The sequence below is a fragment of the Cibotium barometz genome, chromosome 19 (genome assembly GCF_041138505.1).
Source record: "Cibotium barometz isolate CiBa-2024 chromosome 19, ASM4113850v1, whole genome shotgun sequence".
Taxonomy (NCBI): domain Eukaryota; kingdom Viridiplantae; phylum Streptophyta; class Polypodiopsida; order Cyatheales; family Cibotiaceae; genus Cibotium; species Cibotium barometz.
In genome coordinates this window covers 8,371,901-8,394,896 of record NC_141064.1, presented here as the reverse complement: position 1 = coordinate 8,394,896, position 22,996 = coordinate 8,371,901, and the positions used below count along the sequence as shown (strand labels likewise).

The window sequence follows — 22,996 nt, the reverse complement described above, 5'->3', positions numbered from 1 at the left end:
ACGAGGTTGTTGTTTGCAGCTACCAGTGGACAATTAACCAGGGGTGGGTTGAGGTTTATGATACCCATCAAGATCTAAATCTATCTAGATCTACCTTATATCCCACCATGGGTATTATAAAACTATATAAAAAGATACATAAACATCTGGAGGCAATACTCACTAATGTCATCTATGATTTTGAGCGTGAACATATGGAATATCCAAATATAGCCCCAGAAAAGCTCACAGACCTCCATGAGTTCATGACAACTGTGAAATCCCCCCACCAACCTCCACCCAGTTCAAGAGAAGGTCAAGAGGAAACTCCAAGATCCTCAACTTGTGTCACTTACCACGTGTTTACAGCCATCTTAAGTAAACTACTAAATCCTTATCCTAGTATATCTCATACTAACAAAACTGAGGGAGACTGTGTATTCTATGGATACTCTTTTTCCTCTGTTGATTTTCCCACTAACACTCTCAACCCCGAGGATTTTCTGGCAACAAATCTATCTCTACCCAGGCAGGCAGCTTGACGAGGTACGTAATCTACCCACGCAGGCAGCTCGACTCACGAGGTATGTAATCTACCCCCTCGAGATGATTTACAAGATTTCACTAATGAAAATGTCTTGGAGTCTTTATCACCTGCAGAATACGAGGGCCTCATACGAGCCATGAACCCCCTCTTAAATCCCAAGCTGATGTTTAAGGTGCTGATGCAGATTACACCATTGAGCCTACAAGAAGAATTTTTCTAGAAGCCTACTCTAATATAGAATCAAGGCGGCAACCAAATGTTCCATACCCTCTCTGAGCCTCGATGCCAGACTTAGAAGAGTTTCTACCAATGAGAGGAGAGGGCACAAAATTGGATACATGCATGTTAAATTCGAAGATATGATAGACACCGGGTTCTAGACATCACACTTAACATTCCGAAGAACCCTCAAAAACTTTAATCATGCCATAACTTCTACAGACATGAGTTTGGTGACTAGGTCTTTTGACCTAGGTAAGAGGTTATGAGGGCAAAACCTACATCAGGTAGGGGGGATGTTAATCGCATTTTGGATTAACAAAGATGCTCCTCCATTTGAGGACATTAACAAGTGTTATGTAAAGGCACTATAAAGGTTGTACATTATGAGATACTAGCCAGCCTAGGCTTTAGTTATGGGTGCCTAAGTGTGAATAAGGGCCAGTTGTATATAAGGAAATTTCTTAATGGAAAGACAGAATCCCCCTTTGTGCTATGAGAGCTCTTATCTTGTCTTGTGTATGAGAGAGAGAGAGAGAGAGAGAGAGAGAGAGAGAGAGAGAGAGAGTGTACTCTAGTGCATGTGCCTCTTCCATGCTTGTGTGTGGGAGAGTGAGAGGACGATTGCCTTGCATTGTGGTGTGAGTGACTCTGCACAAAGTGAAGGTGGAGACTCGAGGATTGGAGCTTCTACAAGCGAGCTTGGAGAGCCTCAAGGGACGTGAGCTCGGAACATTGTAAAGTACCCTATGACGGTTGTTGTCTATTGCTTCTTCCATTTGTGTGTGGGACTGTTTTTTTTGGAGGTGTAGATAGGTTGCATGTATTAGAATCAAGGATCAAAATACACCAAAAAAAACTTTTAATACTTGATATGGGCATTTTGAGTACATTATGATGCCATTTAGCTTACAAATGCTCTTGCTATATTCAATTGCCTCGTGGAAGAGATCTTGAGAGGACACTTGGATGAATTTTTCTTGGTCTTCTTTGATGATATTATAGTATATAAGTAGTGCTTTTGATCAATCATGAGATGCATGTATGCAAAGTCCTAGAGATTTTAAGGAAGCATATTCTCTTTGCTAAAAAGAGTAAATGTACCTTTTCACAAACCATGTTGAGTACTTGGGGTTAGTGATACCAAAATATGGAATATCTTTAGATCCTCAAGATCTAAGCAGTAATGGAATTAACTAACCTTGTTCTTAAGTTACTAGACTTTGGTAAGCCTTTTAAAGTGGTTATATTGATGCTAGTAGGGGGAGTTCTTTTGTAAGAAAGTCATGCAATAGCGTACGAGTCTAGTAAGCTCAAACCACATGAACGAAATTATGATATTCATGATTTGGAGCTGCAGTAGTAGTCTATGCCTTGAGATTACGGAGACACTATCTCCTAGGGTTGAGATTCACCTTGATGTGCCAATTATAAGAGCTTGAAAGGGATCTTTACATAGGATAGCCTCAATGAATCCAGAGAAGATGGATGTAGAATCTTTAAGAGTTTGACTTTGAGATCAAGCATAGGCTAGGGATAGAAAATGTGGTTGCATATGCTCTCATCCCACAAATAAAATGGAAATGCATAAGCATAGATTTCATTACTAGGTTACCTCCAATAAGTTTAGGAGATGACTCTATCTTTATAGCAATAGATAAATTGACCAAAGTTACCCATCTTATTTCCACGAAGAAGACTTACACTACACTAGATGTTGCCAAGGTCTTCTTATAAGAGATATTCAGGTTACATGGGTTACCTAGAAGAATTTTAAGTGATAGAGATACATAGCTCACTTCTAGTTTTTGAGCTACTTTCTTTGAGGTAATAGAGGGACTTCTTGAGGTATCAACTTTACCTATCACCCAGAGACTAGAAGCTAAATAGTAAAACCAAGTGATTGAAGATATACTTTGATCCTATTGTGAACAGGAGACCAAAAGATGGATGAGTGACTTGCATCTAATAGAGCTTACATATAATGCCTCTTATCAGGGATGAGCCATTTCAAGGTGCTCTCTGGACATGATTTCCTCACACTATTGACTTGGTTAGACTTTTTGTGATTATGGTTGAGGTATCAAAACAAATGCTAGATGAGATGTATCATCAGATATAAATCATCAAAGGCTACCCAAGATAGACAAAAATGGTATGATTACCCCATAAAGTCTAACCGGATATATGAAGAGGGAGACATGATATTTTTCCATGTAAAACCTAAGAGGAGATCAATATCCTTAGGAAAATACAAAAAGCTATCTCCCAGATATTGTGGACCATATGTTTGATAGTGAAATTACACTCACATGCATTAAATTTATACAATTGTACACCATCAATGCACCCTATTCCCATGCACCCCTAGGTCTCATATGCAACACTGGTGTGTAAGAAACCTTAGCATGGTCATGTGTAGAACCCACCAACTGTAGTTGAAAGGAGTTTTGGAAATAATAAGGGTAATATGCATTAGGCAATTCCTTGCTCAAAACCTTAACAAAAATTAAAAGGATGAGACCTTAGCTTGAGTAGCCTTTGAATAAATGAGCTTTGAGAATTTGGGATGCATAAAGAAGGTGAAAGGCTGAGGGAGGACATGACTCAAAGTTGCATGAGCGAGGCCATGTGAATATTATATTCACATGTATGGGACACTTTAACGTAAGGCTATAAATTAATCCATTGGACTTAAGCTTCTTCACTTTTTCACCTTGCAAAATTTGTGAGCTTCTTCCTACATGCTTGTGAGCTTGCTTTGCCTCAAGCTTGAGAGTTTTCTCTTCCTCTACTCCACACAAGGTAATCACTATGCCCTTCTCCCAAGCAATGCTAAATTTATAGAAGTTTAATCAGGAATCAAGATTTTGCTTAGTTGCCTAATTTTCTTCTTAATTCTTGCCAAAAAAGGTGGAAATTTAATTCTCTCCATTCTCTTGTTTTTGAGTTGATTTTAGTCCACAAATGTCTTGTACATGAACTCACTAGTCTAGCAAAAGTACCAATTTGATTAATCTAATCATTTGAATGATGTAATTAGCATTTCTAAGCTCCCATGGGCTATTTGTTTCTAGTGCTAGCTTTCCCCTTCCTTGGTTACCTTATTCACTTGATTTTATGGCTATGTGATGGTATACGAGTCTTGTACTAACCTAACGTTAGTGTATAGGCTTGATAAACACATCAAATGGTGCATTATTGGAGTAATTTGAGCATCACAAAATAAGCTTTTCTCTTCAAAAATTAGTAAGTACCCATTAAATCCGAACGTGTTTAGTAAAGACTTAGTACTTGCTTACATAGGTTAATGATAAGCTTAGACATTGGATTAATGTGAGTTTGAATGCTTGAATGCTTGGATTAATACAAGCTTGAATGCTTGGGTTATGAAAAGCTTGAATGCTTGAATTAAGAAAAGCTTGGCATCGTAACATGGTTTACCTACCTATTGAGTGTCATTGGTATGGTAACATGGTTTACCTACCCATTGGATGCAATTGTTGAGAATGGTAACATGGTTTACCTATCCATTGGATGCAAGTGTTGAGAGTCATTGGTATTGTAACACCGTTGGATGCAAATCTTAAGTGTTATTGGTATGGTAACATGGTTTATCCATTGGATGTAATGTGTTGTGAATCATTAGTATAATGATATAGCTCACCTAACAGTTACAACTGTTGAGAGTCCATGGAGCAAAGGCAAGGTTTGTCTAATGGTTCCATTTTGTGTTAAGGAAGGATGTCTCACAAGACAAGCTTTAGAAGGTAACATAGCTAAATTTCCTTTCTTTAAGGTTATACATTAAGTAGAAGTAGGTATACCTCTTATTGCTTAAGGATGGATTAATGTTTGTCAAGGTCTCTAGTGTTTGTGATTGAAAGGTAAGGGTTGTCTCTCTCATCTTCTTAAATATGCTCTCTCTCCATAAAGCAATGCTTGCCAACTGATTTAGAGAAACAAGCAAGAGGTTTGATGGTAGGTTTTGCTTCTCATAAAAGCATGCACTTTTGAAACTTTATGGTTAAGATGAGTAAACATAGAGTAATTAGGAAAAAAGACCATAGCAATTAGGGAAATAAGTAACCCTAGAGAATTAGGGAAAAAGAGAGTGTGACATTGGGGGGTACTAGCATAAATTCCAAGGAATGAATTTAAAGTTCCAATAGTCCCACAAATGAAAGTACAATTGGATGATGCTCAATAGTGCCCAAATGCTCAAGGGATAGCATGAAAGTTGAAGCCTAAAACAAAAAATTCAAAGTACTTAATAATATAAGGGCAAAAAGTGAAGGATTCATACAACTGTCAAGTCTAGAAACTCAAACAACGATGGATACCTAGGCAATTTTCGGATGCACAAAGGCCTCAAGATGGGGGTCAAATGAATTTCAAAAGAATATCATGTGCTTGAGTACCCCCTCAATTCAAACTTCATGGCTACAAGCAAATCAAATCAAGGAGTAAAAACAAGAAATAACAATAGCTTGTTGACCCTAAGGCAAATGTGGGTGCCAAGGGTGGTGCCAACATTAAAAAAAGGAAGTAGTCAAGGACACATTAGTAAGCCCAATGGAGGAATCAAAGCATCGACTCTCTCAAAATGCAATGGAAAATAAGTGTTCCGAACACTTTAAAGCTAGCCTCGTAAGATCAATTACTATCTTGAACCTCAACAGTCTTGCTTGACATAAGGTCTAAATTGTAGGGGTGGATTCAAGTTCCACAAGAAGCGACACTCTAAATTTCTCCTAGCAATAAACCAATTTGAGCCCCATATTTTGCATTTGAATCAAATTGGCAAGCAAGGATGTAGGGATGAAAACTTACCAATGGCCTAGAGACTCAATAGAAAGATATTCCAGTAGTTATTAAGGAAAAAAAAAACAAACCCAATCGCCCGTCAAGAAAAAAGAAAAACAGAGAGCCATTGACGCCGGTTTGGCGATGGTGTGCTGCTCGACGGCCTGAGCTCCTTCTCTCTCGCCCCTCTGCAAACTGCTACCCTGCCCAGAGGCTTGCAGCCCCTGTGTGCTTTCTTCCTTACTTTCCACAGCCCCCCCCTCAGGTGCATGGGCACCGAGTGGAGGGGAGCCCCTACACTGCTCAGAGAACAGGGATCCAGCTTTGGGAGTAAGGCTTCTCAGCCTGCAAAGTTCACTCAAGCTGCCTTTCAGCAGTTCTTACAGTGGCCCCCGGCCATGGATGGCGACAGAGAAACCATGCTGAAGTATGAGCAGGTGTTAGAAGACTTCATGGACACCAAAAAATAGCTGGAAGATTCCAGAGCCCGAGTGGAAGAGCTAAATCTGATGTTGCTGCAAAAACAAGTCAAAGAAGGGGCTCAAATCAACAAGCAAGTTCCAGCTAAGGTAATGGACACATCAGGTAAACCCCCTTCCACTAATCCTGTGGTTTGTCTTCCTCCTGAGCTGGTTCATTCGTTGGAAATTGATTACACAGCCCGTTGTTTAGTTGGGTTAATGTTTGGGCCAAGACCACCAGTAGATTTCCTTAGGGGGTGGGTCAAAGATAACTGGATTTCCATTGGTATCGAGATTGAGATCATCCAAGCCCTCCCAAATGGATACTACCTCTTTCTATTCAAGGACCCAAATATGGCCCTTAAGGTCCTAGGTTCAGGGCAATGGATGTACAGGAACATCCCATTCTATTTTTTCAGTTGGTCAAAGAACTTTAACCCTCAAGGTCCTAAACCCTCAGCTTGCCCAGTGTGGGTGGAGCTTCCTAACCTGCCCTTTTACTTGTACCCGTGGGCTAAAAAAAATTGTCTCCCCTATAGGAAAAGTGCTAGGCATGAGACCCAAGAATGATTACAACCCGGCTTGGCATCCTCAGGTCCTTGTGGAAGTGGATCTAGATAGGCCCCTTATTAGTGATGAGATTGAAATCAATTGCGGTGAGTACAACATCCAGCAAAGCATTCTATACAAACACCTACCCAACGCATGCTTCCATTGTGGAAGTGGATCTAGATAGGCCCCTTATTGGTGATGAGATTGAAATCAATTGCGGTGAGTACAACATCCAGCAAAGCATTCTATACAAACACCTACCCAACGCATGCTTCCATTGTGGAAAGCAAGGACATGTTATCAGAGAGTGTCCTTCAAAATATCCCAATTTGAATGCCACTAGTGCCCCTAATCTTCCCCTAGCCATCAACCAAGCTCAGCATACTGGAATGAATAAAAATACTACGGTGCCTTCTCCCCTTGTTCCCTCTACATCAAAAGAAAAGGGAGAAAAGTTTACTGTGCCCAATAGGAAGAAGACCTTTAGATAGAATAGGGCGGGAAACCAGAGGGCATTTGCCAACTCCTTTGCCTTATTAGATAGCATATCTGACCCGGATGATTCGGTTGGCTCCCAAGAGATCAGTCAATCCACGTCGTTGGATAGATCTAGAATTCTGGCCGAAACTAATCAAATGGACCATGACCAAGTGCTCCTGCCCTGCACTATGACAGCTGGCCCGTTGGGAGATGAGCAAGATAGGGTTGAGCAGTCTCTGTTTGATACAGAAAATGGCTTGCCTAAAGAAATGGAGATAGTCAAGGAATTGAAAAGAATGCATGCTCAGGTGGGTTCCACCACACCTCAAGCTACATCCAAAGTGGGACCTAAAAAGGTCAACTCCCAGAAAAAGAGCAAATGAGATGCACCACTTTGAATGTCAACTGACCTGTCAAAAGTCCAACTTGTGAAACAATGGCTAAGGAAACAAGGAAGATTTGACTTTATAGCTCTAACGGAAGTCAAAGTTAGCAGAGATGAGCTTGAAAAAAGGCTGCTCAACATCTCTAAAGAGCACATCTAGATCTACACAGCACACTGTCAGGGATCTGGAGGAGTGGCTGTGGGGATGCATGTGGACCATCAGAATGATCTGAAAGACGTGAGGATTGATACATTTGATCAATGGGCTGCATTTGAAATGACAACCTTCTCCTTCATTGGGATTTATGCTGGAGGTCCTCAGGTGAGCAAAATCAGAACTTGGGGTACACTGAGAAGTGTCCCGGATCCTATCATTCTAATGGGAGACTTCAATATGGTAGAATCCAGAAATGACAGATTAAGAGGGCTGGGACAAGTCATTAAAGGGGCAGAGCTCCTAGCTTGGCAGCGCACTGCGGATCACTTTGAGCTATGTGACGTGGGGAATAGGGGAGACTTCACGTGGCAGAACTATGCCCATGGGGAATTGACCAGGAAAGCAAGATTGGATAGAGAATACATTAGCAAAACCCTCGAGAACTCCTACATCAGATGTGAATGTAGAACTGACATTTCTACTTGCCTCTCTGATAATTACCCTGTGATATTAGTGTTGGACAACCATGACAAAAAGGTCTCTAATCAATGGTTCCACACGGATCCTGCCCTGTTCAAAATGCCTATTGTTCAGGAGGAAGTCAAAAGAATCTGGACTGAATTCTTCAGCTGTGGCATTACCCCGACGAGGGCTTGGAGTCTGGCCATCAAATCCACCCAATCTCTTTTGATCTGCATTAGGAAAGAGGTAACCAGAATCAGGAAAAATAGAAGAGATCTGCTATATCTGAAACTAAAAGAACTGGAAACTGCAGCCAATAAGGAAGATGCGGCTATTCAAGAAGCCGTTCTTGGCACAAGGGCTGAAATTAGGAGAGAAGAGGAGGTAACCCAGAAGCAGGCCCTTCTTTTCTTTAGAGATTGGTGGGCTGGAAAAGCTGAACTTCCCATGCCTGAGATGTTCAAAACGCTAAAAGTTAAACAATGTAAGGATGCAATCTCTACACTGCATGATCCCAACTATCTAGATAGCACCTCTGAGGAAGGGAAAAGATCAAGAGTCTTCCAATACTTTAACAATATATTTAGTAAAGGGGGAGAGGTGACCAATGACCAACTCAAATGCTTAGCTCTCATAGGGCAGGCCAGGAAGCTAACCATACCTGACACACTTGCTAAAGAGCTAGAAAACAATATCTCCAAGGAAGACATAGACTGCCTAAAGGTGAGGAAAAGCCCAGGGATTGATGGCATGCCCGCTGAATTCTACAAGACGTTCAAGGATCTCTTGCTGTCTCCCTTACTGGCAGTGTGGCAGGAGGCTGTCTCTTTCGGGGCGTTGCCTCGCCCGATCAATGAAGGGTGGATAAAACTTATCCATAAGAAAGGGGAGAAGAATGACTTGAGCAATTGGAGACCGATTACCATGTTAAACTGTGCCTACAAAATATTTGCCAAGGCCCTTGTGCTGAGACTGTCTAGTCATCTAAAGAATTGGATCAGATAGGAGCAGAAGGGATTCATCAAAGGAAGGTACATTTTGGATGCCATTATCACCTTGTGGGAGGGTATGGAGTATGTAGAAGAATCTGAACAGGACTAAATCTTCTTCAAAATTGACTTTGACAAAGCCTATGATAGGCTCGATTGGCATTATGTTCTAGAATCCCTTAAACACATGGGTGCAGGTCAGCACTTCATCCAGATGGTGAGTACTCTTTTTGGGAATGCTACGGCTAGGGTGAACGTCAATGGTGTGCTCTCTGATGCGTTCTCCCTGACCAAATCCATCAGACAAGGCTGCCCACTAGCACCCCTCCTCTATGCTATTGCTGCAGATGGTGATTAAAGATAGGATGGACAAAGGAGAAATGATTTGTATCTCTCTGCCCAACAATAAACAGCTATGCACCCAAATGTTTGCTGATGATACTAATGCCATGGTTGGCAATACTGAGATAAGCATAAAGTGCTTTGGGAGTGCTTGGACATCTATTGCAGGGCTTCTGGATTCAAAAAAATAGGTATCAGGTCCCTTATTGACAAGCCGCCTGATTGGCTGATTCAAGCTGGCTGCAAAGTCCTGGAAGAGGGAGTAATTTTCAGATTATTGGGCATTCCCATGGGATTCAAGGTCACCCTGAAGCAAAGATGGATGTGGGTGCTAAACAAGGTGGAAGAGAAACTTACCAGATGGCAGAAAATGCATCTAAACTTGGGGGGTAGAAAGATGGTGATTAACCACTTCATTATCCCATCTATCATCTACTTTCTTAGCTGCTGGAGACCGCTAGACTCTGATCTACTGCAGTTCATAAGGCTTTGCAGGAACTATCTATGGGGGGGAGGACCCCTGGATTAGGAAAATCCCTAAAGTCAGGTGGGAATGGTGCTGTTTGGATACAGGTAAAGGGGGCCTTGGAATCAAAGACATGTTCAATTTGGCTAATAGAATGGCTGCCAAGTGGGTGCTGAGAAGCTTTCTCTACCCCTCTGAAGACTGGGCCTGGTTGATCACTAGGAAGCTGGAACAATTCCAACTTAAACAATTCCCCAAGTGGAAGAAGCTCCCCCCGCTCACAATTATGGCGAGCAAATACTTGGTGAAACCGGCTGGCAGCCAGTTGGTCCATTCGCTTTGGTCCGCCTGGAATGCTATCAAGACTGACCTTATCCTTTCTAAGAAGCCTAGCTACACATGGGGGGTACACGGGAGAGACTCTATCTGGTGGCCAAGCATTCCCCTCCCCCCAATTGATAATGCCCAAGCTGAAGCGGCTTTGAGATTGCACAGGAAAGGAATATGCTGTTGGTGGGATATTTGGGACGGAGACATCAATGCTTGGATGTCCAGAGCTGATATGATCAGAGATTATAATGTCTCATATGCAGAATTAGACCTTATTGGGATAAGAATCAGATTATGGCACCAATCGGACACTTGGCTGCTTTCGATTAAAGATATGCCAGCGCACAAAGCTTTCCAATGGAAGAATAAAAAAGGACTTCTCCCTATTCCCCCAAACAGAGGACGGATCCTATCCATTGTACACTAAACAAGAGATGGGGAATCCTTCTGGACAGAGTGCAATGGTATTTTCTGTTTGACAAGCTATGGAATAAGTATGTGGAACCAAAAAAAGCATGCCTAGCTTGGTTGGTCATGTGCAAAGCTATTTGGACCCAGCTTAAAGCCTTCAGAATTAACATAGGGGATGGGAAGTGCCACAGATGCAAGGAGGTGGAGGATGACCTGCACATTTTCATGCATTGCCCTATTGTCGAAGATGCCATGGTGGCCGAACCTCCTCATGGCGATCATACGGAGTCTTCTTGGCTAGCCGAGAGGAACTCAGCTTCCCGCCGGTGTCTCCTTGCCCTAAATCTTCCTTGACCGTCGGATTCCCGTCACGCAAGTGAACTAAAGGTGAACTTAGGAGGGGTGAACTCAAGGTATACCATGGGGATTTTTGGGACTTAGAAAATTTTGGAAGGGTTGAGCTCAATGCAAAAGAGGATTCTAACTTTGAGCCATCCGCTCAAGCTTTCAACATCTAACCACTAGAGTGTTTTTAAATTTAAATCTTGATATTTTGGTCCCTAGTTCACTTTTTTACGGGAACATGTTTTCCTAGTTCACTTTCTTGTCGGAAAAGGTCTCCCTAATTCACCCACAGGATTAAATGACACATTATAAATCAAGAAGGATCTAAGACTGAAAAGAGACGTCGCGATCTTGCCTGATCTAGACCGTCGGATTCCCGTCTGGCAAGTGAACTAGGGGTGAACTCAGGGTGCATTCGGGAGGGGTGAACTCAGGGTGCATTCGGGAGGGGTGAACTAAGGGTGAACTCAGGGTATACCATGGGGATTATTAGGACTTAGAAAATTTTGGAAGGGTTGAGCTCAATGCAAAAGAGATTCGAACTTGGAACCATCCGCTCAAGCTTTCAACATCCAACCACTATGCTATACTTTCTAGCAGGTTGTAGAGAGTGTTTTTAAATTTAAATCTTGATATTTTGGTCCTAGTTCACTTTCTTACTGGAAAATGTTTTCTTAGTTCATTTTCTTGTCGGAAAAGGTTTCCCTAGTTCACCTCGCAAGTTCACCTTTAGTTTACCCCGCACTCGTAGTTCACTTGGGAATCCAACGGTGTTGATCAAATCCCGATCGCGACGCCTGTTTCCAACCATAGAACCCTCCTGATTCATGATGTGTCACTTAGTCATGAGGCTAGTTCACCTCGTGTGAGTTGGGGTTGTGAGGCGCGCACTCAAAGCCCTTCCTTGCCAGAAAAGCAATAGCCGACTTAAGTAGAGAGCAGCAGAGCCGACCAGGGCCTAAATTTGATGCCTGTTTTTCCTGTCAAGGGCCATTTTGCCTGTCAAAAAAGGTAGTTGAAAAAAATTCCTGTCAAATGACAAGCCCGAGAAAAAAATTTGCTTGTCACCTCGACAAGCTATTCCAAATACTACCAGTCAATTGAAATTTGACATGCTGCTTAGTATTATTATTAAAGTTAGTAATTATTACTAAATTTCTAATGGCCATGTGTGGGCGCTCGGCGGCGGGCGCTGTGAAGGGTGGCCGGACCCCGGTCAAGGTATGGAACTTGGAACTTTGGAAGCCTGAAGGGTTCACGAATCAAGGGTTTGGAAATTGGGAATTTGCAGCATGCAGCCTGCAGGAGTCTGGACTCTGCATGTAACAGGAGCCGGCTGCCGCCCGCCTCGATTCGCGAATCGCACTGCAGTCTGCGCACCGGTGGCTCCCTGAGGCTGGGCGAACAGGTAACAGGTCGTAACTTGTAGGTACTAGGACTGCAGTTTGTAAGTTGCTACCCCGTAACCCCTGTCTCTAGGTCGGCAGTGGCGGGCAGGAGAGGGCGAGCAGCGCAGCAGAGCCCTGGCCCCTCACTGCCGCTGCTAGAGTACGATGTCATTCAAAATCTAACGTAAGGTCTACTACCTTTAATCCTGCACAGAAGGGTGATGGCTTCTAGTGAGCAACTTCAAAGGTGGCCATATAAGTACGCCACTAAAAGAGGGCAGTTAAGGATGGCCCCGCAGCGACTGCCATGGAGTCCGCGAGGGGGGAACCGAACCATAATCAACAGATGAAAAGAAGCGCATGTGTTTTTCATATAATTTTCTAATCCATACTACCTTGACAAGGCCTAACACAGAGAATTACCTGAGCGCCAGGGTTCTAAGCATGTTAAGAAGAGCGAAGTTTATTGAAATTACTGGTTTTAAGAAAGGATCCAACAACTCCTTGCCTGTTGAGGGGCATTGTAGCCGTTGGGAGGTTTGAAGGCATCAGTGTCCAAGGGCATGTCCAACATTGTCCATGGTTGGTGCTAGCTTGCGCCTGTAGGGGCTTGTCACGCCACCCTCACAAAGTGCGATAACGCAATGTAGCAGCAGCAGCACGGCCAGTGGCCACCAACACAAGTAAAGGCTTCTTCATAGCCCTGCAAAAAAAAAGAGAAAAAAAAGACAGCATTAGAACTTGCTTACAGTAATCCAAAAACTAAGCAAAGGGTGGGCACTGGGGCACTGGGCCGATGCACGAGTAGCCATTTTTTTATTGTTTTGTTTTTTCTTGGCAGATGGCACGTAGGGAGCCAGCAGGCGACAGCAATGGTGTCACAGCACACAGCGATGGATGGCTTGGGCGGGGAGCACACAGAGATGCACAAGAAACCTGAGCTGCTGAATCTGAGCGTTGCATCCTCCTGTTGAATAGGCTCAGTAGTTGGCAGCAACAAGCGTGTTCGTGACTAAAGTCTAAAGCTTTCTACGCAAGGAGTCTTTGGAAATTTTAAGAGTAAGTGATGCTATCTTTTTGTGATTCATTCTTCTTGTTTGAGCTCTATGCTTTTGTTGCAAACAAATGTTGAAGAAAATTACTGCACTCATTACTATAATCATATGTAGAATGCATTTTATGTATAGTTTTTTGGGATATTTAATGGTTACCTCGCTCATGTATGCTATGGTTCAATGTGTTGCAGACTAGGTTAGTTCTGCCTATTGCTAGTTGACAATGGATCCTGGCAAGAGAGTAGCGAGTTCACTCTCTTCTTCAAGGAAGAAGAGAAAGTCTCAGCCCAAGCTTGATGCTTTTTTAACTAAGCAGTCAAGCGGTGCAGGCCAGCCTAGCAATGCATGTAATGATGTACAAAGAAATGTGGCTAATGCACAAAGTGATGTGGCCAATGCTCAAGGCCATGATACTATCATGAGTGGCAGCAGGAGTGGTGCTGATGTAAATGATCATGTGGCTATTGAGATTAACAAGTCTACTCAAGCTCCAGAAGCTTCCAAGAAGACTAAAAGGAAATGGCGTAATCAATGGACTCTCATCCATCCATGGGCTTACTTATGTAAGTCCATGTTGAATGAGGAAAGAATAAAATGTACTTATTGTCAGGACACCAAAAAGGTGAATATGTATACATCCCAAGAGGGTTCCTCAAGCATAATGATCTCAGCATTGCATGATCATGCTTTGACACTTCCTCATAAGGATGCTGTGCGTATTTTGAATGCAAGAAAACGCATCAATGATGTTGGTAAAGGGCCTCTTGACCATGGCATAGAGAGCATTGTCCACACGGAACAAGCTCGAATTTTGACATGTATGAAGGTCGTTTATTTCTGTGCTTGTGAAGATCTTCCTTTAGAGAAGTATCCTAGCCAATGCAAGCTATTGCGTGAGCTTGGTACACCAAATGTTCCTGCTTCTGATGAGTATGGTTCATATGTGAACCCAATGTCTGGAAGAGAAATGTTGTTAGCCATTAGAGATCATGTAAAAAAGCAGATGCTAGCAGACATGCGTGCAAGTCCTTTTTACTCATTGCTTATTGATGAAAGTACAGACCGCACTATGGAGAAGCATTTGATCATTTATGTCTTGTATGTTGGTAACTCCGGAAAGGGGCGTGCAAAGTGTTCCTTTGTTGAGTTGTTACCTGTGGAGAATGCAAATGCAAAGGACATTTATGATGCAATGCGTACATTTATAGAGGACACTGGGCTAGAACTTCAAAAGCTCATTGCCATTGCAACTGATGGAGCATCTGTTATGATTGGGCACAAGACAGGTGTAGTTGCACGTTTTCAAGAAGTTATGCCTCATATCATGGGTGTACATTGTATTGCCCATAGACAGTCTCTTGCAGCAAAGGATGGTTTTGTCTCACATCCACATGTTTATGCCTTTGTTGATAAGGTTGCCAATAAGGTGTACGGCTGGTTGGGAAAGTCCGCTAAGAGACATGCAGAATTATGGAAGATCATGAGTGAATATGATATGACGGATATGAAAGCATTACAAATTCACTCAGTACGATGGCTTTCAAGAGGGAAAGTGATGGAAAGGCTTGTTGACATACTGCCTGCTGTTCTTGAGCAGTGGCAACGCCATGACAAAAAGTGGTATGGATATGCCACTATGTATGTGGTGCAGTTCATGATACACCTTTCTGCCGATGTACTCATAGAGTTGAATAAGTTGAATGTAGAATTCCAAAGGCAAGAAATGGATGTCACCACAATTGGTGCGATGATTGATTTGACATTTGAGAAGCTCACAAGAAGGTATCTTAGTAGCGATATCCGTAATTTTGGTACTGGATCAAAGCATTTGACTACTTTCTTGGGGATGGCGAAAGAGGGCACATTAGTGTATTCAAATGCAAGTGGAAAGACTTATACACATGCTTTGAAATTCAAGCCTATTCCTAATGACAAAAAGAAGAAAAATGCTAAAGAAATTAGTGAGTCTGCAGGAGAAGATGAGGAATTGGACTTAGACATGTTACTTGAGGATAGTGCAAAAGAGACCGGATCTCGTGAAGAATGCATATATATGGCACAAGCATATGTACAGAACATTTTGGATGCACTTACTCGTCGTTTTGAGGATCTCTCAGTGTACAATGCTTTCAAAATATTTAGTCCCTCATCATATCCATCGGATGCAATTGATCGAGAGAAAAGAACGCAAGAATGGTTGGAAAAATTAATAAATCGGCTTAATGTGGACAGTCATACTATTGACATACGAAAATGTATGAGTGAAAGAGAAGATTTTGTTGGCATGTTATATAGGGTTGCACAAAATAAGAGTATACATGATGCATGGGAAGTATGCAGCGCAACCAAGACTTGGTGGGATTTATATCCCGGAATGATGCATTTATGGCAATTAAGTTTGGTTGTTCCAGCAAGTACCGCTGCATGTGAGCGCGGTTTCTCTCGCCAAAATTTCATCAAAAGTACCTCAAGATCTGCCTTACGACTAGACACTTTGGATGCTTTGATGTTTCTATCTATTGATGCACGTGGGAGTTCTTTGATTGACTGGGACGATGTGTTTGATATTTGGGGTAAAGCAAAAAAGAGGAGAGCTATGCCATTAGAGTGATTTTTGGATTGCACAGCTTTGATGATTGTTCAGATTTTCAGTCTTTTGTCCGAGGTTTATTGTGATCTAGTGGTTTTTTATTTGATATCTTTTGATGATTAGGGATTTTGCACTGGCAAGATATGCATGAATGTGATTTTAAAGAGAGCCGGACCAGCCGGTCCGTAGGTTATTCTCTATTTTATGTGTCTTCTTTTTATGGTATCTGTGTTGATATAAATTTACCTGTCATTTGACAATAACTTTTTTATTGAAACCTGTCAAGCGAAAGGCGAAAAAAAAAATTGCCTGTCATAAAAAATTTCATAGGCACCCGTCAAATTTAGGCCCTGCCTCTCATCCTCGTCCTCGCAACACCTTTCGTCTCGTCATCCTCGGCCGCTGCCTCAATCTCGTCCTCCTCCACGGCCGATACAGAGGGGGGGGGCCGTGGAGGAGGACGAGATTGAGGCAGCGGCCGAGGATGACGAGACGAAAGGTGTTGCGAGGACGAGGATGAGAGGCAGGGCCTAAATTTGACGGGTGCCTATGAAATTTTTTATGACAGGCAATTTTTTTTTTCGCCTTTCGCTTGACAGGTTTCAATAAAAAAGTTATTGTCAAATGACAGGTAAATTTATATCAACACAGATACCATAAAAAGAAGACACATAAAATAGAGAATAACCTACGGACCGGCTGGTCCGGCTCTCTTTAAAATCACATTCATGCATATCTTGCCAGTGCAAAATCCCTAATCATCAAAAGATATCAAATAAAAAACCACTAGATCACAATAAACCTCGGACAAAAGACTGAAAATCTGAACAATCATCAAAGCTGTGCAATCCAAAAATCACTCTAATGGCATAGCTCTCCTCTTTTTTGCTTTACCCCAAATATCAAACACATCGTCCCAGTCAATCAAAGAACTCCCACGTGCATCAATAGATAGAAACATCAAAGCATCCAAAGTGTCTAGTCGTAAGGCAGATCTTGAGGTACTTTTGATGAAATTTTGGCGAGAGAAACCGCGCTCACATGCAGCGGTACTTGCTGGAACAACCAAACTTAATTGCCATAAATGCATCATTCCGGGATATAAATCCCACCAAGTCTTGGTTGCGCTGCATACTTCCCATGCATCATGTATACTCTTATTTTGTGCAACCCTATATAACATGCCAACAAAATCTTCTCTTTCACTCATACATTTTCGTATGTCAATAGTATGACTGTCCACATTAAGCCGATTTATTAATTTTTCCAACCATTCTTGCGTTCTTTTCTCTCGATCAATTGCATCCGATGGATATGATGAGGGACTAAATATTTTGAAAGCATTGTACACTGAGAGATCCTCAAAACGACGAGTAAGTGCATCCAAAATGTTCTGTACATATGCTTGTGCCATATATATGCATTCTTCACGAGATCCGGTCTCTTTTGCACTATCCTCAAGTAACATGTCTAAGTCCAATTCCTCATCTTCTCCTGCAGACTCACTAATTTCTTTAGCATTTTTCTTCTTTTTGTCATTAGGAATAGGCTTGAATTTCAAAGCATGTGTATAAGTCTTTCCACTTGCATTTGAATACACTAATGTGCCCTCTTTCGCCATCCCCAAGAAAGTAGTCAAATGCTTTGATCCAGTACCAAAATTACGGATATCGCTACTAAGATACCTTCTTGTGAGCTTCTCAAATGTCAAATCAATCATCGCACCAATTGTGGTGACATCCATTTCTTGCCTTTGGAATTCTACATTCAACTTATTCAACTCTATGAGTACATCGGCAGAAAGGTGTATCATGAACTGCACCACATACATAGTGGCATATCCATACCACTTTTTGTCATGGCGTTGCCACTGCTCAAGAACAGCAGGCAGTATGTCAACAAGCCTTTCCATCACTTTCCCTCTTGAAAGCCATCGTACTGAGTGAATTTGTAATGCTTTCATATCCGTCATATCATATTCACTCATGATCTTCCATAATTCTGCATGTCTCTTAGCGGACTTTCCCAACCAGCCGTACACCTTATTGGCAACCTTATCAACAAAGGCATAAACATGTGGATGTGAGACAAAACCATCCTTTGCTGCAAGAGACTGTCTATGGGCAATACAATGTACACCCATGATATGAGGCATAACTTCTTGAAAACGTGCAACTACACCTGTCTTGTGCCCAATCATAACAGATGCTCCATCAGTTGCAATGGCAATGAGCTTTTGAAGTTCTAGCCCAGTGTCCTCTATAAATGTACGCATTGCATCATAAATGTCCTTTGCATTTGCATTCTCCACAGGTAACAACTCAACAAAGGAACACTTTGCACGCCCCTTTCCGGAGTTACCAACATACAAGACATAAATGATCAAATGCTTCTCCATAGTGCGGTCTGTACTTTCATCAATAAGCAATGAGTAAAAAGGACTTGCACGCATGTCTGCTAGCATCTGCTTTTTTACATGATCTCTAATGGCTAACAACATTTCTCTTCCAGACATTGGGTTCACATATGAACCATACTCATCAGAAGCAGGAACATTTGGTGTACCAAGCTCACGCAATAGCTTGCATTGGCTAGGATACTTCTCTAAAGGAAGATCTTCACAAGCACAGAAATAAACGACCTTCATACATGTCAAAATTCGAGCTTGTTCCGTGTGGACAATGCTCTCTATGCCATGGTCAAGAGGCCCTTTACCAACATCATTGATGCGTTTTCTTGCATTCAAAATACGCACAGCATCCTTATGAGGAAGTGTCAAAGCATGATCATGCAATGCTGAGATCATTATGCTTGAGGAACCCTCTTGGGATGTATACATATTCACCTTTTTGGTGTCCTGACAATAAGTACATTTTATTCTTTCCTCATTCAACATGGACTTACATAAGTAAGCCCATGGATGGATGAGAGTCCATTGATTACGCCATTTCCTTTTAGTCTTCTTGGAAGCTTCTGGAGCTTGAGTAGACTTGTTAATCTCAATAGCCACATGATCATTTACATCAGCACCACTCCTGCTGCCACTCATGATAGTATCATGGCCTTGAGCATTGGCCACATCACTTTGTGCATTAGCCACATTTCTTTGTACATCATTACATGCATTGCTAGGCTGGCCTGCACCGCTTGACTGCTTAGTTAAAAAAGCATCAAGCTTGGGCTGAGACTTTCTCTTCTTCCTTGAAGAAGAGAGTGAACTCGCTACTCTCTTGCCAGGATCCATTGTCAACTAGCAATAGGCAGAACTAACCTAGTCTGCAACACATTGAACCATAGCATACATGAGCGAGGTAACCATTAAATATCCCAAAAAACTATACATAAAATGCATTCTACATATGATTATAGTAATGAGTGCAGTAATTTTCTTCAACATTTGTTTGCAACAAAAGCATAGAGCTCAAACAAGAAGAATGAATCACAAAAAGATAGCATCACTTACTCTTAAAATTTCCAAAGACTCCTTGCGTAGAAAGCTTTAGACTTTAGTCACGAACACGCTTGTTGCTGCCAACTACTGGGCCTATTCAGCAGGAGGATGCAACGCTCAGATTCAGCAGCTCAGGTTTCTTGTGCGTCTCTGTGTGCTCCCCGCCCAAGCCATCCATCGCTATGTGCTGTGACACCATTGCTGTCGCCTGCTGGCTCCCTACGTGCCATCTGCCAAGAAAAAACAAAACAATAAAAAAATGGCTGCTCGTGCATCGGCCCAGTGCCCCAGTGCCCACCCTTTGCTTAGTTTTTGGATTACTGTAAGCAAGTTCTAATGCTGTCTTTTTTTTCTCTTTTTTTTTTTGCAGGGCTATGAAGAAGCCTTTACTTGTGTTGGTGGCCACTGGCCGTGCTGCTACTGCTACATTGCGTTATCGCACTTTGTGAGGGTGGCGTGACAAGCCCCTACAGGCGCAAGCTAGCACCAACCATGGACAATGTTGGACATGCCCTTGGACACTGATGCCTTCAAACCTCCCAACGGCTCAAATGCCCCTCAACAGGCAAGGAGTTGTTGGATCCTTTCTTAAAACCAGTAATTTCAATAAACTTCGCTCTTCTTAACATGCTTAGAACCCTGGCGCTCAGGTAATTCTCTGTGTTAGGCCTTGTCAAGGTAGTATGGATTAGAAAATTATATGAAAAACACATGCGCTTCTTTTCATCTGTTGATTATGGTTCGGTCCCCCCCTCGCGGACTCCATGGCAGTTGCTGCGGGGCCATCCTTAACTGCCCTCTTTTAGTGGCGTACTTATATGGCCACCTTTGAAGTTGCTCACTAGAAGCCATCACCCTTCTGTGCAGGATTAAAGGTAGTAGACCTTACGTTAGATTTTGAATGACATCGTACTCTAGTAGCGGCGGCAGTGAGGGGCCATGGCTCTGCTGCGCTGCTCGCCCTCTCTGCCCGCCACCGTCGACCTAGAGACAGGGGTTACGGGGTAGCAACTTACAAACTGCAGTCCTAGTACCTACAAGTTACGACCTGTTACCTGTTCGCCCAGCCTCAGGGAGCCACCGGTGCGCAGACTGCAGTGCGATTCGCGAATCGAGGCGGGCGGCAGCCGGCTCCTGTTACATGCAGAGTCCAGACTCCTGCAGGCTGCATGCTGCAAATTCCCAATTTCCAAACCCTTGATTCGTGAACCCTTCAGGCTTCCAAAGTTCCAAGTTCCATACCTTGACGGGGGTCCGGCCACCCTTCACAGCGCCCGCCGCCGAGCGCCCACACATGGCCATTAGAAATTTAGTAATAATTACTAACTTTAATAATAATACTAAGCAGCATGTCAAATTTCAATTGACTGGTAGTATTTGGAATAGCTTGTCGAGGTGACAGGCAAATTTTTTTCTCGGGCTTGTCATTTGACAGGAATTTTTTTCAACTACCTTTTTTGACAGGCAAAATGGCCCTTGACAGGAAAAACAGGCGTCAAATTTAGGCCCTGATGAGAGGCCTTAGTAAATGCATTACAAATAAGTTGTCAATTAATTAATAGGTAATGTGCAGCCGTGACGGCACTAGGATATGTCTAATAATGTTCGATTATGTCCCTAGGTTGATTAGTTTGTAAAGAATAATGTCGTAGAGCGCTAGACTAAGGTGAAAGTGAGTTTGGATCTAAGACAAGTATGAAACATCCATCATTATCTTATTCTCTACTTTCTAATGGACCACACATTGTATTATCTTAAACTATGAACTAATCTCTTGTACTTTCTAATGGACCACACATTGTAACTATGAACTAATCTCTTATCTTCCCTCTCCTTAATCCTCCATGCTATGCTCTAATGGTTAATGCTCTTTGTGATTTGTGAGTTGCATTGCAATTGTGTGTGTCTTTGAGCACTTATTTGCTAAACTCCCCCCAGTTTCCCTTCAGGCTTCTCCTCCCCCCAGTTTCCCTCCTCCCCCCTGCCTCCCCTATTCATACCCACAGAGCTTGATCCTTCTTGGCACTTTAGTCAAGTTCTATGCACCGACTAATTCATCAGGTCTCTGACCCAGTGGAGATGACGATTGCACAATCACCAATTGCCCACGACCCTCCCACAGAGCTTGATCCTTCTTGGCACTTTAGTCAAGTTCTATGCACCGACTAATTCATCAGGTCTCTGACCCAGTGGAGATGACGATTGCACAATCACCAGTTGCCGCCCTACATCTAGAGTCCCTTGGCGACCAGCCCCTTGTCATGGGAGTGCTAGTGGACTATAACTTCTTCAGGTGCCCATGGTGGACAAGAGTGAGTTCTTGGAGACGGTGGTGTTGGAATAATCAGAGTCTCAGTATAGCATGAAATGATTATTGAGGGAGACTTGCCTAATGCTCCTATCACTGTATTTGGCAAATTATTTAAGACAATCTAAATCTATCTATAGTTCATAGCTCACTCCTATTGGGAACTTCCATAATGCTCCTCTCAATACACATCACCCCTATTGGGAACTGAGACTTGCTTAATACTAACCCTTTATATATATACTTGGATAATTGTCCAAATCTATATTTAACGATTGGTCAAATCTAGTGAGAGGAGCATTAGGCAAGTCCCCAATAAGGGTTAACATTAGGAAAGTCTCCGATAGGGGTGAGTTCTAGCAAGAGGAGCATTAGGCAAGTCCCCAATAAGAGTGAGCTATGAATTGTAGATAAATTTAGATTGTCCAAATCTGTATTGAATGGTTAGCCAAATATAGTGATAGGAGCATTAGGCAAGTCCCCAATAGGAGTGAGGTATGGATTATAGGTAGATTTGGACAATTGTCCAAATCTACATTTAATGGTTAGCCAAAACTATTGAGAAGAGCATTATGCAAGTCCCTAATAGGAGTGAGCTATAAATTGTATATAGATTTAGACAATCCTACATTGAGTGATTGGTCAAATATAGTGATAGGAGCATTAGCCACATTTGTGGTCAGGGTTAGCATTAGGAAATTCTCTAATGGGGGTGACGTCTAGTCAAAGGAGCATTAGGCAAGTCCCCAATACAAGTGAGCTATGAATCATAAATAGATTCGGACAATTGTCCAAATCTGTATTGAATGGTTGGCCAAATCTATTGAGAAGAGTAGTAGGCAAGTTCTTAATAGGAGTGAGATATTAATTATTCATAAATTTTGACAATCACCTAAATCTAGATTGAATGGTTGGTCAAATCTAGTAAGAGGAGCATTGGGTGAGTCCCTAGTAGGAGTGAGCTATGAATTGTATATAGATTTGGACAATTGTATAAATCTATATTGAATAATTGGTTAAATCCAGTGAGAGGAACATTAGACAAATCCCCAATAAGAGTCAACCTTAGGAAAGTCTCCAATAGAGGTGAGGTCTAGTGATAAGAGTATTTTGAAAGTCTCCAATAGGAATGAGCTATAGTTAGATTTGTCCAAATCTATATTGAATGGTTGGCCAAATCTAGTGATATAAGCATTAGGCTCACATCTAGCATATCTTGTGCATTTTGGCACAACCCTTGGGACAGCATCCCTCTGATTATTTTTTCTATGTA

The 22,996-nt window shown here is 42.3% G+C and overlaps 2 protein-coding genes across 2 annotated transcripts; one reads left to right on the top strand and one right to left on the bottom strand.

The window, feature by feature from the left end:
• The first annotated feature begins 13,597 nt into the window (after positions 1 to 13,597).
• LOC147628187 (uncharacterized) lies at positions 13,598 to 15,985 on the top strand. The gene has a single exon (XM_086814082.1). It carries the CDS (start codon positions 13,598 to 13,600, stop codon positions 15,983 to 15,985), a length of 2,388 nt encoding a protein of 795 aa, XP_086670208.1.
• Positions 15,986 to 16,820: 835 nt separating this feature from the next.
• Positions 16,821 to 19,642, bottom strand: LOC147628186 (uncharacterized). The gene is made up of 2 exons (XM_086814081.1): positions 19,428 to 19,642; positions 16,821 to 19,240 (listed from the first exon to the last, which is right to left on the bottom strand). The coding sequence occupies exon 2, from the start codon at positions 19,206 to 19,208 to the stop codon at positions 16,821 to 16,823; it is 2,388 nt and encodes a 795-aa protein (XP_086670207.1). The 5' UTR covers positions 19,209 to 19,240; positions 19,428 to 19,642.
• Positions 19,643 to 22,996: the final 3,354 nt, after the last annotated feature.